Source organism: Drosophila pseudoobscura, chromosome 3 (assembly GCF_009870125.1).
Source record: "Drosophila pseudoobscura strain MV-25-SWS-2005 chromosome 3, UCI_Dpse_MV25, whole genome shotgun sequence".
Lineage (NCBI taxonomy): Eukaryota > Metazoa > Arthropoda > Insecta > Diptera > Drosophilidae > Drosophila > Drosophila pseudoobscura.
The window spans coordinates 19,760,820-19,773,512 of NC_046680.1; the positions used below are offsets into that span (position 1 = coordinate 19,760,820).

Consider the following 12,693-nt stretch of genomic DNA (forward strand, 5'->3'; position numbering starts at 1 on the left):
AAAAACTCTCCCTGATTTGATGGAGTCCTTATGGATCAAGGACATTTTCTCCAGTCAATAAAATTTAGTTTTCTCCGCCATTTGTGAACCGGAATATTTCCCCCGATAAAGGATACAGCAAGGATGATTTTTCAATAGTTTTATTCATCAAAACTTAGCTTAGTATAACTAAATAAACAAGTGGTATCTAAATATATGGATGCGTATATGCTTAGCAATATCCTAACAACAACGAGATTTATTTATAGTCTAATATCCCGCGTAGCCCTTCCCTTGGTCTTCATAGTCAAAGTCTTTGTTTTCGATGGGCAGATGGAAGGATGACGATGGCTTGTTATTTTCAGATCTTGAAGGGGTGCGCTGCTTTTCAGCTGGGATACCCTTCTGTCTGGCTGGAGTAGAACTCGGTCTGTCTCGAGTACGCCTCGGTAGGGCTTGGATAGGACTCCGTCTGGCGGAGGAAGTCAGATACGTTTCGTTTTGTGGCAAAGCGTAGAGTACATATTTATGTATGTCCCCTGTGAAGGAAGAAGATACATTTTAAAATATATTCACAATTATATTGATTCACTTACAAGTCTCGACTCTCGAGTGTATAATCATTTAAACCACAAAATGTATCCGCTGAATACAACTAGTCCATGTATCGTCTCCGCTTCACAATGGAACCGAATTATGTACATATACCATAACTATACCTCTACTCCAGTTTCGGATACAAGGATGTTCCTTTTCATTGGTGCAGATTACAAAAATTAAATTAATTCCTTCAACTAATGGACATATTTCACACAAAATATTACAATTCGTTTGAATTCGATTAATAAATTTAATCATTTAATCGATACCCAACGGCCTTTTGTCTAATTTGACTGTTTTTAGTATATTTTGAAGCAATTATTTAAAATAAGCCAGTCAAGTGGAAAATAGATTCATTAATTGGATAAAATTAAGTGGGCATGGCTAAATGTTCTATATAGATAGTATTATTCAACGGAATAAAGAATTGGTCGTTTTTTGAATCGAATTTGAATTCGCCGCAGTTCGCCGCATTTCGCCCCAATTCGCTTTAGCAACAATGAGTCTCATTCCATACACAATGTTGCGGCAACATTTACTTGAAAACCTTGTTTAGTCAAAATACAATAAAAGCAAGGACTAAAAACTGGCCAGTTAAGTAGAAAATTTATTCATTAATCGTATAAAATTATGTGGGCATAGATAAAGGCCCGGTTGACAACATTTAAATCCTTGTCGCTCACATTCAAAAAAGTTCGATTTGGCGCGCACCACTCGGTATATTTTTCAAATGAGACCGTATATTTCGGTGATGTTCTGAGGGTCATACTGTAGAAATACTGGTTTTCGCCGCGCTCCCATGGTATTTTTGTAAATTTCATCAATATATTAATTTAATTTTCAATTTTATATAAAAATCCGATAAATGCAAGTATTTCGAATAGGCCAATCATGTATAGAATTGATTCATCAATCGTATAAAATTGAGTGGGCATGGCTAAATGTTCCATATAGATAGTATTATTCAACGGAACAAAGAATATGAGAAATTTGAATTCGCCGCAGTTCGCCGCAGTTCGCCTTAGCAACAATGAGTCTCATTCCATACACAAATGTTGCGCATTCCATACACAAAAGTTGCGGCAACATTTACTTGAAAACCGTTTTTTGGTCAAAATAAAATACATTAAGGTAATTTAAAGAAGCAATCTTGTAGAAAATGCATTTATCTATGGGGTAAAGCTAAGTTGGCAAATCTATATAGCTTGAAATATAGGCAATACCCGATTCGCCGCAGTTTCGCTATTGCAACAATGAGTCCCATTCCATACACAAATGTTGCTAATTCCATACACAAACATGTTGCTAATTCCATGCACACATACCCTGGGGAAATGGATGATATAGAATTGAGAATATGTTTGTCTTCCAAGACCCAGTAGGTATCAGGATCGACATAAATATACACAAGATACTAATAATAAACATGAATATGTCTAAAGAATATCAATTTGAGAAAAGGTCTTAATAAATTACGTTTGATCTACATATAAAGTTAGCGAAATAGGGTGTACAAAGGCCTATACACACATCACGTCTTCAAATACCAGCAACATTGCGACTCTTTTTTTTGTTGAACTATTTTGTTTAAACCTTTTTTTAGTGAAACTACAATAAAAGCAAGGATTAAAAACTAACCAATTGTATAGAAAATTGATGCATTAATTGGATAAAATTATGTGGGCAGCGCTGAGGGTTATATTTAATTAGTTATATTCCATGGAAGATAAAAAACGAGGAATATGTAAAAAGAATTTCAATTCGTCAGTATATTCACGGTATATTTTTAAAATTAGACGGTATATTATGGTATATTTATTTATATCCGCGGTCACCTTGTTTTCTTAAAATTTGTTAAAATCTGAAATAAATCCCGTTTTTCTGTTTTTCTGTTTTTTTCGAGGACAACGAGGCTCTATAAGGTTCCTCTGGCAGCATGGAAGACCAGGCATGCCCGCGGTGCAAGACCACCAAGTACCGGAATCCCTCGCTCAAGCTGATGGTCAACGTTTGTGGCCACACGCTCTGCGAGTCGTGCGTGGACCTGCTCTTTCTCAAGGGATCCGGGGCATGTCCGGAGTGCATGGTACCACTGCGCCGCAACAACTTCCGGGTGCAGCTCTTTGAGGATCCCATGGTGGAGAAGGAGGTGGACATCAGACGACGCATCTTGCGCGACTACAACAAGCGCGAAGAGGACTTTGGCACGCTGGAGGAGTACAACGACTACCTGGAGGAGATCGAGGACATTGTGTACAACCTGTGCAACAACATCGAGATCATTGAGACGAACAAACGTATCGAGGCGTACAAGCGAGACAACCGTGAGGTGATTCAGCGCAACAAGACCCGAGTGGGCCGCGATGAGTCTGTCCTAGAGGAGATGCTCGAGCTGGAGCGCGTTCAGGAAGAGTCCCGGAAGAAGGAGCTCGATGAGCTGGAGACCGAGCACAAAAAGAAAAAGGCCCGTGATAAGCAGGCCCTCATCGAGGAGCTCATGTACAGCGGCAAGGATGCTGCCCAGATTGTGACTGAATTTGCCGAAAAGGCAGAGAAGCAGCGCGAGGAGGAGAAGCAGCTGCCGCCGCCGAAGCTGTCGAACGAGTTCTCCACGGGCATCAAGTTTGGCCAGACGGCAGATCCAAGCCTGATTCCCGTTCCCAAGTCGGAAGAGGGTCCGCTCTTTGTCTACGAGCCGTTGATCGCCATCACAGATGGTCCCACTCCACCGCCAACTAACGAGATCGAGTCATTGGGCTACATCTCCCACATACGGGCCGAGACACAGCAGGAGAATGCCGGCGGATTCACCGCAACCATGGCCTGTGAGCGTGCCCTCCAGGAAGCGCTGCAGGGTCTCTTTTACACCCCCACAGCTGGCGTGGCAGTGGGCATATGAGGAGCCCAGCCTGACTGCCAACTGCTTCGGAAGCACGATAGGATGACAGAAACATAGCACAGCACGCTTATTTGTTGAACAAATGTGTCCTATATAATCCATTCATCTAACCGTAATATACTTAATATACTATAATGATTACAATTTACTTATTTTAGGTAAGAATACATTATTGGGAATAATACATACGACACAACTCCGCCAGATACTATATCGGAAAGAACCCAGAAGCCAGATTCGGCGTGCGAGAGGTTTCTCATTTGATTACAGACTTGGTTTTATTAAATACTTGCAACAGTACATATACATAGGCGTAGTACATATATATCCTAGATAATCATACATCGGGAATAATGTAGGGGGGGTTTCTTTATACAATATACAGATAAATTATATGGTAGTTCAACGAGTAGCTCGTCACATTCTAGATCTACTTGAACAGTAAGAGGTAAATATGTTTTGCGATCGTGCCACAAGCGAGATTATTGGACAAACACATGATGCATGCCTGATGAATGGGGATTGGGAAATGATCGAAGATTACAGAATGGGCGGTGCGGTGCGGATGATGGTAATGAGTGCGATATTCAGATATGGCTTCTAATACATTTCAAATGTTTCAACTTAACTACGATGACTCATGACTTTCGATTCGTTTAGATGTGGGGGTTAAGGGTTCCATCTCCAGCCAGGACCAAGCAGCGGCTTCTCGAAGGGATGCCTGTGGAATGTGGAAGCAACTGCTGGGGACAAACAATTGGCAGATCGTGATTAGTTCACATACGCTTAGTTAGATGATAGCATAACATTTAATTTAGACGTTAATTTGGTCTTTATAATCTAATTTAAAATGTTAACATTTAGTAATAGGGTTTTTGCACACGCCTTTCGTTGATTATAGATAGCTAGAGTTAGAGTGGTTTGTTGCTTACAACGACGTCGGGGCCCGGAGGGGCTATGATTGTTTGCCATACTGATAACTAATGATACTTATCCCATTCTTGTTTTGATTTCACTAGTCGATTTTATAGTCGCGTCCGAGTGCACTTGGGTGTGGAGTCTCCTTTGTGGAGCTATGTAAGTTTCCCTAAAGCTAGCTAACGTTTAAGCAAATCAGTTTCTTGGCGCTGTTGGATGGTTTATGTGGATGACCCCGCTTCTGCTCGGGCAGTGCCGATGCCTTCTACTATTCCGATGTTGCTCCCTTGGCTGTGTGTTTCTGTATATTTCTGTACTTCTGTATATCTGAATTTCTGTGTCGGCATTGTTTGGTGTTTCTGATGCAAACAGCAGCAGCAGGCAGTAGTAATAAATTGCAACGTTAACTAAACAGAGTCATCTGTAATAAACAAGAGAATACATGATGAGTTATTAGTCCGTACATTATTCGATTGAGATCACTCCGTCCGTACGCACCGTGGTACCACCATTTAGTCTTTTTGGGATTTTTATTGCAGGTTTTAACGTAGAGCGCGTTGTCTGGAGGACGCTTCTTCTCGCGACAGCTGCTCAACATGGAAGCTATGCTAAGGCACACCGATTGCACCGACAGCGCCGGCGACCAGTCCTCTGTCAGAATGGACAGGCAGATGTGTCCATTGCTGTAGACATGTGGGTGCACGGGTATATTGTTGCCAATAAAAGTCACCTAGAAATAGACAAAGGACAGTCAGTGTTTTCCGTGTTTTGTTTCATATTGCGTCGTTCGCTCGTACCTCAGGCGAATCGAAGGGATATTTATTGTTAAATTTGAACAGCAACTGGAAGTCCTCGCCATCGTAAAGGGTGCCCTCGAAACCTTTTATGTTTAATTTCCATCTGTAATCGAGACCAAAGATTTGTGAGTATTGTAAGTGTCACCCAGTGAGAGCAAGAGCCCAACAATTGCGGGCTTTGTTGACATAATCGCAAAAACTGTTCAGGCCGCTGCGCTGCGTTTTTGCTTTCATAATGAGCCTGTATGAAACCAGTTTCAGTTTTCGCTGAACTTGGCCTACTCCGGCTCGGCTGCACTTACTCGGATAAATTCTGCTGTACGCTTTCGGTGTCGACAGTGACACCCGGCGGCGGCTCCTTGATCAGGGACATCAGCTCTTTGTGAAGCCGGCGCTGTAGAGTACAAAGGAAAGAACGAATTAGTGAATGACTTTGGTAGGTGGCATGCCAGTTCCACCTCCCCTCCCCTCCCCACACCATTTATCTTATCGAAAAACACACCTTCAGCCCAGGCCACATTTTTTTTCCTTTCTTTTTTTGCACATAGGAATTGCGCTTTGTGCTCTAGAGTTCTCGAAAACCCATTTCAGCCCACCTTATCTCTGCGCCATTTCTCTTTTGGCTTACAAACGTCAATAGTCGCTATATACATACTTAGTCTGGTACCTAGTACATAGTATATGGTATAAGATAAGATAAAAACGAATGTCACTGAAATTTATAGAGCTTTCAATTGTTTTTCCGTCTCCTGCCCATTAGCTCGCCCTCCCTTATCGAGTGATTTCCCATTTTACAGGTATGAGGACAGAAATGGACTACGGTCATTGGAATACCTACATACACTCGTACTCCCATTTAATACAGATTCAATATGGTCTTTGATAAGCGCAATTCTGCATACTACGTCTTAGGGATAGCCAGGAATATGAGGAATCACACCGATTTCCTGGAACCTACCCATACAATACAACTCATTCAATGACGCAACCGCAGCAGAAAACTATGTATATACGGAATGTACATGTGTACATAGATGTGTAATTCTCCGCTGATATCCAACTAAATGCATTCGGGCAGACATTAAATCCCGATCCCATGGGCTGGTCAAAGTTCAACCTTCTCGCTCGTTCGGTCTTTGGGTACTTGCCTCCCAGCGCGAGTTGTCCAGCTGCAAGGGCTTGCCGCATTTGGAGACGGGCGGCGTTTTCGGCTCCTTGGGCTCGGTTATTATTTCCGATTTTGGTATTTTGTCTTTTGATTTCTTGAATAGCTTCAGCATATTGCACTTTTTGTTTAGTCTGAGAATGTTCTCACAATTGTTCACAAGTTCGAATGAGACTGTTTGCCGCTCACTATTCTCTTTTTCTCCGTTTCTCTCTCTGTCACTTTTCACAGGTTTCTGCTGTCTAGATAAACTTCAACTTTTAGTTCGGTTTTTCCGCTTTTGTTTCAAATTCCCCCTTTGGACCGCACAGCTTTTCCCAGGGTACCACGGGCGAGCATTTTATTTGCTTTCCAATTGGGCTTTCTAGTCGGACGAGAACCGCCAAGTGCGCCAACGTTCGTCGGACGACTGCAGGAAATCGTCGAGAGACTTGCGGGAGAGACTGCAAGGCGAGGCGCTTCGCCATGACGGCGCGACGTGTTTGCTGGTGTGCGTATCCGACGTCGCCGACGCCAACGGCAGCCCAACCCCCGCCCACCCTGCCGCGTGCTGCAAAATACATATACATATATATATTTGCACTATCGAAAATGGGAATTCGCAGGGGCAGTGGGGAATATGGGGAGGTGGGGGATGGGGGCTAAGGCTGCTGCTGTTGTGCTGCCAACAGACAGACCAAACTAGTTTGTAATACTCGTAATGCGAACAAGTAGCCGCCACAGCTGGTTGGTCTCTCCCTGATCACGAGATGGTCGCTCTCTGCCCCCCTTCCTCTCCGTATAGGCAGCAGTGCTTATCGGGGCACGCAGGCATTAACTGATAAGGATTTTGATTAGATAAGACCAGGAATAACATTGCTCTTAATATTAACAAAAGGTACAAAACAGGCAAGGGGATGTAGTGCGTCGCGTACGTCAATGGGGCAGGCATTTCAATTGATGCAACAATTAAATAGTAGCCGCTTCCAATTGAAATGAAGACGATCTGCAATTGGCCTGGAGATGATCGATTACACAAGCTGCAGCAGGGCTCTCCCCGCAATGCCACGATTATCTAATTGGCTCAGAGAACACTTTAGCCAGATGCGAATTAAAGCAGGGACGTTAGATAGTAATGTAATGCATAGGTGATACTCATAGCCCCCCGCCGACTGGGAGGGTGCCCCAAGTAGGCCAGGCCAATAAACACATGCCTGGCTGTGCGGGGGTGGGGGTTACTCGAGTTTATTTTAGACCCCATCAAATAAAGAAAGCTCAACAACACTAGAGAACGGAGCGATACGAGGAACCACCTAAAGCAATAAACAAATGAAATGCAATTCGATCTAATGCCAAAGTCTGGGAAAAACCACTCGCTGGTATGGGATTGGATGGGATATAAACTGGGCCCTAGCCGCACACTCAGCAAAATCTATAGCCAATAGTATAGTCTGGCAGATTCCTGAACAATAAAAAGACCCAAACAGCCCCAACGCAGAGGGTAAACAAATAAACAAACGCTGACAGACACGACAATGGGTTGGTGGGCGGTGGGGTGGTAAGGGTGCGGTGGAGAGGCTTTTGTTTCTTATTTTTTACGTCGTTTTCGAGGAATATTTTTTTGGTAAACAATTCTCGATTCGCTGGTGGCTGATGAAAAAGCGTGCCAAAAACAGATGCGGTAGAAAAGTATTCGTGGCAGATAAACTTTTCCACAGCTGATAAACCCCGAAATCGGGTGCTGGGAATCTCTGAGTGGGATGGGCGGGGGAGGCGGAGATGATTCACTTTCACACCCAAAAGTGTTTCAAAAATTGGATTCGTCCGGCCTTCGGAACTGAATCACGCTAGTCCCAGTCCCTAGGGTAGACCGGAATAAACAAGTCCGAAGAACCACTTTAGCCAAATTGTGCAACATTCACATTCCCCAAAGCCATATAAAACGATTTCCGGAACCAGAAAATTGCTAAGCGCATTACGGAAGGGCCTGACAGGCGGCAGCATGGGCAGGGCAGGGCTGGGGCTTGTATTTGTATTTGTACTTTTGCTTTTGTTTTGTTGTTCTTTTTATGGACTGTTGCAACCTTAAACTTGCTGCTAAATGCTCTTCCTTTTGCCCTTCACCAGCAATCGATAGGGCTACGTCATCATTAAGCCGCTCTGACGTCAGAGATCGTGTTTTTTTTCGGGATATAAATAATCGGAAACCTGATGCGCCAGTACCCAGCTCTACCTGCCTGGAGAGCGCGACATGTGTCACTGTACCAGCCCGCAGCGGTACCGCCACGTTCAGGTTGGATGACAAAGCAGAGGCAACAAGCACCAGTCTAGTAACCCGTCTCCGCCGCCGCGTCCGTCCCTGCCCCTGCCACGGCGCTTCTAGAGCATCAACTGAGCTGATTGCCTACGCTTCCATGTGTGTGCTCCAATCGTGAGTTATCAACGCGAGGACGTGCTGTTGGTGTCAACACGTGAAAGGCGCGTGCAAGTGCTATAAAATGCGATCAAAGGGGAGGAGCAGCGAGTGGCAGACACACTTCAATTGAAATTAAATGAAATGCATTACAATTTGCAAGCAGAGCTCTGTAAAATCACGGCATTGTACAGCAACAATGATTAATTTGTGTTTTTATTGACAATTGAAAAGATGAGCTTCCGTAGCACGGACCGGCCACGGTGGATGCAGCCACTGCCGGGAAACACAAGTCTGCCGATCAATGGAAGGATCATTGAAAGTTGTTTGACAAAACTGTCACAATGATCGGAGAATTGCGCAGGCAAATAGGTCTTTCCTCTCTTCTGTAATCACCAGTGCCTAGATCTCGTCACGTTTTCTGCGGTCACTGACTGCGATAACCCGCTCCCGAGCTGGCGATTCCGTTAAAGGCAAACAGATTCGGCGAGATGATGGGCCACAGATGGGGCTGAATTCGACCGAAGTGTTATTTCAACTCTCTCGTTAATCGCTCATTGTTTTTGGGTAGCGCGTCAGTGGCAAACACTTCCTTATTAGTATTCCTCATTGTCTCAGATCTCAGATCGTGTCCGTCCCATGCATATTTCATGATGGATAGCAGCAGATCAACAAGAGCCCGTCAATCTGGATACTGGGCACGGCCTAAGAATGCGGACGACTTCTTAATTATCGACCAGAATGGCATTGGAGCGACATAAACTGGTTCTCAAGACTTGGCAGCACCCGTTTTATAGTTTGATAGTGATAGATATATACAATTTGGCTATTTATAAAGTGGCGCGAGGCGTAACTAGACGGTGGGAGCGCTCTGTAATTAATATTTTGAACGCGTGCCAAGATGTCACCCAGGGAAAACGAATGAATGCGTGTGGTCGGGAGCAAAACGGATCAAAAGTGGCGACAAAGTCTCTCGCAGACGCTAGGAGCACCTCTCAACCGACTGCCGACTGGGTTTCGCGTCACAATATCATAAAACGGCGCGTGCGGATTCGCGTGTCAACGAAAACTGACTGAAAGCGATGGACGCAGAGTCGGATGCGATGAGCTTTTATTTTCGGCAAACTGTGTGCGCCTGTGTGCGTGCTGAGAGGCGTGTCGCAGGGCACCCGATATGAGAGCATATGAGAGTGGGAGGCAATGGGGCGTACATGCCGGCAGTGAGGCACTGCACAGGATCGATGGACAAGGCAGACCCAAGGCTGCGTTGCTGGCGCATTGTTTACCGGGCATAAACAAAGTGCCAGCAGGAATGTGCAGTCGGTGCACTTGGTTGCATAAACAGAGAGCACAGGCCAAGGCTCATGCGGGTCGATTTGTTGATCCGTATTCGTGGGTGGCAATTAGCGGGTCGGCCAAAGTGACCTCAATGTGCAGAGGCCGTGCGGCACGACGGGACAAAGACGCTCTTTCATTGCCGCCGCAGCGCCTGCTGCAATTATATAATAATCAAAGACGAGATGAGACTCGGTCGCCACTCAAGGAAGCTGGAATGCTGGGCTTTTGCCGATAAGCCGCCTCGCACTTCTCGAATGCGTCACTCTGCGCCCAGGTCGCCGAAACGATAAGGTGACGTTGAACCTTGTGCAATGTGTGCGGAAGAGGAACGGGACGGTCCGCTGGAGGTGGGCGAAGGGCGGATCCCCGCAGAAACCAGACGCCGGCAGCAGGCAAACATTTGCACAAGTGCGAGTGCGCGGGGAGGGGGGACCGTCCGCCGCTCCATGGAACACTCACCTCACTCGGCGACATTGCCGTCATGTTGCTCTTTGTGATATCCGTGGTGACGTGACGCCGCTGGGACTCCTTCTCCGCAGTGCTGTCGCTGCCACGGGACTTCAAACAAAACGGGGTTCCCGTTGTGGCGTAAAACACTGTTTTATTCTTGTTTTTGTTGTTTTTCGAAAAAAGATTAGGAATTGAATATTGTTGAGCGTCCAGTGTGACCGTTTTGGCAGTGCTGTGAAAAGTCTCAAAGTCTCGGCTGATGAAAATATCGAGAGCGCGCTAAGAAAGCAGCTGTTTGTTTGAGACTTATTCGCTTATTAAATATAACATTGTATTGGATTGCTTACTCCAGGCACACTGAAAACGTGAAATATTCTCACTGATTTTGATTCTAGTCCGGATTTATCTTGCTTGGACGGTTCTAAAGTCAAGTTTTTTCGTCAGCTATCGCTATCGATAGTCGGTAAACATAAACAGCTGATTGGCTTCAATTCAAATCTAGTTAATTTACTTGTTTGATAATGTTTATTTAATTAAAGTGTTGTCCGATTCCTATTAAGATACGATGAATGAAGCGGCTCTCTTTCTCGGCCAATCGAATAGAGACTATGAGTGGTGAAATTCATGAACACAGAGAGAGGATTTATATAGAACTATATACTGATAGAATGGACTGATAAGCTGCACTCACTATCTAAATTAGTGCCGGCGCCGTTAAATACTTGTGCAGCAAGTTGCTGCCCCACAGTACCGGATTGGAGAATCAATCATGCAGTTCGGAGTCTTAGGCAGCGGCATAATTGGCCTCACGACCGCCCTGGAGCTGCAGCAGCAGTTTCCCTCGGCGCAGGTCTCAATAATTGCCGACCGCTTCAACGAGGACACAGTCAGCTATGTGGCGGCGGGCATCTTCCGGCCAGGCACCAGTTTCATGGGCCCCACCCAGGAAATTACGCAGTAAGATTGCCTGTTGCAAGGTCATGTCCAGCACGGCCTTCTAATCCTTCTGCCGATTGCAGGCAATGGATGACGGACGCCTTCAACTACTGGGATGAGCTGCGCCGCTCCAAGGAGGCTCCTCTGGCAGGGGTGTGTCAGCTGTCGGGCTATATCTACTCGCGAACCTCCCCCTCCATCGTGCGGGTACGTTGCCAACCGTCTATCAGCGATTCTTATCTGAGTTGGCTTAATTCGATTAACGAGACATTGCCGTTTCTTACTCTTTGCTTCAGAATCACTTCATTGAGAAGCTTCTTCCCGTGTATAGACGCGCCACGGATGAAGAGCTGAGGCTGTGCCAGGGCGGGTGGAAGTACGGCTCCTTTTTCACCACCTGCTTGACGGAAAGTCGCCTCTTCCTGCCGTATGCCACGAACAAGTGAGTGCCGGAATGCCGGAGCATAGCTCAATCATTCTCTAACAAAATTCATTCGCAGATTCCTTGAAAACGGCGGGCAAGTGGTTCGCCAGCATGTGAAGAACTTCTTCGATGTGCAGCAGAACTTTGATGTCCTGGTCAACTGCACTGGCATGGGCGCCAAGGAGCTGTGTAATGATCAGCACTTGGTGCCCATTCGGGGTCAGGTACTGAAGGTGCGAGCGCCGTGGATCAAGACGGCCTTCTATGGTGACTATGACACCTACGTGCTGCCAGGCTTCGAGACGGTCACCTTGGGGGGATGCCGGCAGTTCGATAGCTACAACACAGAGTGGTGCAAGTACGACAGCATGGCCATCAAGGAGCGTTGCTACGACCTTCTTCCGAGCCTCAAGAAAGCGGAGATTGTCAGGGAGTGCGTGGGACTTCGTCCGCACCGTGCGATCGTTCGCGTGGAGCCGGAGCTGGTCACGAATGCGGAGGGAAGGCGCCTCAAAGTTGTCCACAACTACGGACACGGCGGGTACGGCGTGACCACGGCTCCTGGAACAGCCAAATACGCCGTGAAGATTGTACGCGAAATGCTGGCTGGGAATAGCAAGCTGTAGGCTCCAGAGCGCTGGTGCATTGTTATTTGTTGATCATTAAACTGTTAAACTGTTTACAAGCCCAATCAAAGCCACGCAGAATCTTTGAACCTTTTTTGTGGCTCTTTGCTTTGGATATTAAACCATAAACCGATATAAACTGTTGACGATACCCGATAAGATTTCAAAT

At 45.8% G+C, this 12,693-nt stretch overlaps 3 protein-coding genes across 5 annotated transcripts; 2 read left to right on the forward strand and 1 right to left on the reverse strand.

Moving 5' to 3' along the window:
- Positions 1–2,394: 2,394 nt before the first annotated feature.
- Positions 2,395–3,616, forward strand: Mat1 (CDK-activating kinase assembly factor). The gene has a single exon (XM_001361704.4). The coding sequence runs from the start codon at positions 2,516–2,518 to the stop codon at positions 3,476–3,478; it is 963 nt and encodes a 320-aa protein (XP_001361741.2). The 5' UTR covers positions 2,395–2,515; the 3' UTR covers positions 3,479–3,616.
- A 652-nt stretch (positions 3,617–4,268) lies between these two features.
- LOC4805323 (ubiquitin-conjugating enzyme E2 W) lies at positions 4,269–10,868 on the reverse strand. Of its 3 annotated transcripts, XM_015185072.2 has the most exons (6): positions 9,743–9,817; positions 6,342–6,600; positions 5,496–5,587; positions 5,194–5,296; positions 4,895–5,126; positions 4,269–4,817 (listed from the first exon to the last, which is right to left on the reverse strand). In XM_015185072.2, the coding sequence occupies exons 2-6, from the start codon at positions 6,471–6,473 to the stop codon at positions 4,804–4,806; spliced, it is 573 nt and encodes a 190-aa protein (XP_015040558.1). In that variant the 5' UTR covers positions 6,474–6,600; positions 9,743–9,817; the 3' UTR covers positions 4,269–4,803. The 3 variants fall into 3 exon arrangements, with proteins under 3 accessions (XP_015040558.1, XP_001361742.2, XP_004444449.1); XM_001361705.4 differs by lacking the exons at positions 6,342–6,600; positions 9,743–9,817 and adding an exon at positions 10,548–10,868; XM_004444392.3 differs by lacking the exon at positions 9,743–9,817 and having other exon boundaries at positions 6,342–6,785.
- Positions 10,869–11,021: 153 nt separating this feature from the next.
- Daao1 (D-amino acid oxidase 1) lies at positions 11,022–12,613 on the forward strand. Its single transcript, XM_001361706.5, has 4 exons — positions 11,022–11,495; positions 11,558–11,681; positions 11,771–11,916; positions 11,975–12,613. Exons 1-4 carry the CDS (start codon positions 11,308–11,310, stop codon positions 12,522–12,524), a joined length of 1,008 nt encoding a protein of 335 aa, XP_001361743.2. The 5' UTR covers positions 11,022–11,307; the 3' UTR covers positions 12,525–12,613.
- Positions 12,614–12,693: the final 80 nt, after the last annotated feature.

Coding starts and splice junctions, on each gene's coding strand:
- Mat1 (XM_001361704.4), top strand. CDS start 2,516: ATGGAAGACCAGGCATGCCCGCGGTGCAAGACCACCAAGTACCGGAAT.
- LOC4805323 (XM_015185072.2), bottom strand. CDS start 6,473: ATGCTGAAGCTATTCAAGAAATCAAAAGACAAAATACCAAAATCGGAA. Junction 5,297..5,495: donor GTACAGCAGAATTTATCCGA/GTAAGTGCAGCC, acceptor TCTCGATTACAG/ATGGAAATTAAACATAAAAG. Junction 5,127..5,193: donor ATCCCTTCGATTCGCCTGAG/GTACGAGCGAAC, acceptor GTCTATTTCTAG/GTGACTTTTATTGGCAACAA.
- Daao1 (XM_001361706.5), top strand. CDS start 11,308: ATGCAGTTCGGAGTCTTAGGCAGCGGCATAATTGGCCTCACGACCGCC. Junction 11,682..11,770: donor CCTCCCCCTCCATCGTGCGG/GTACGTTGCCAA, acceptor TCTTTGCTTCAG/AATCACTTCATTGAGAAGCT. Junction 11,917..11,974: donor CTGCCGTATGCCACGAACAA/GTGAGTGCCGGA, acceptor ATTCATTCGCAG/ATTCCTTGAAAACGGCGGGC.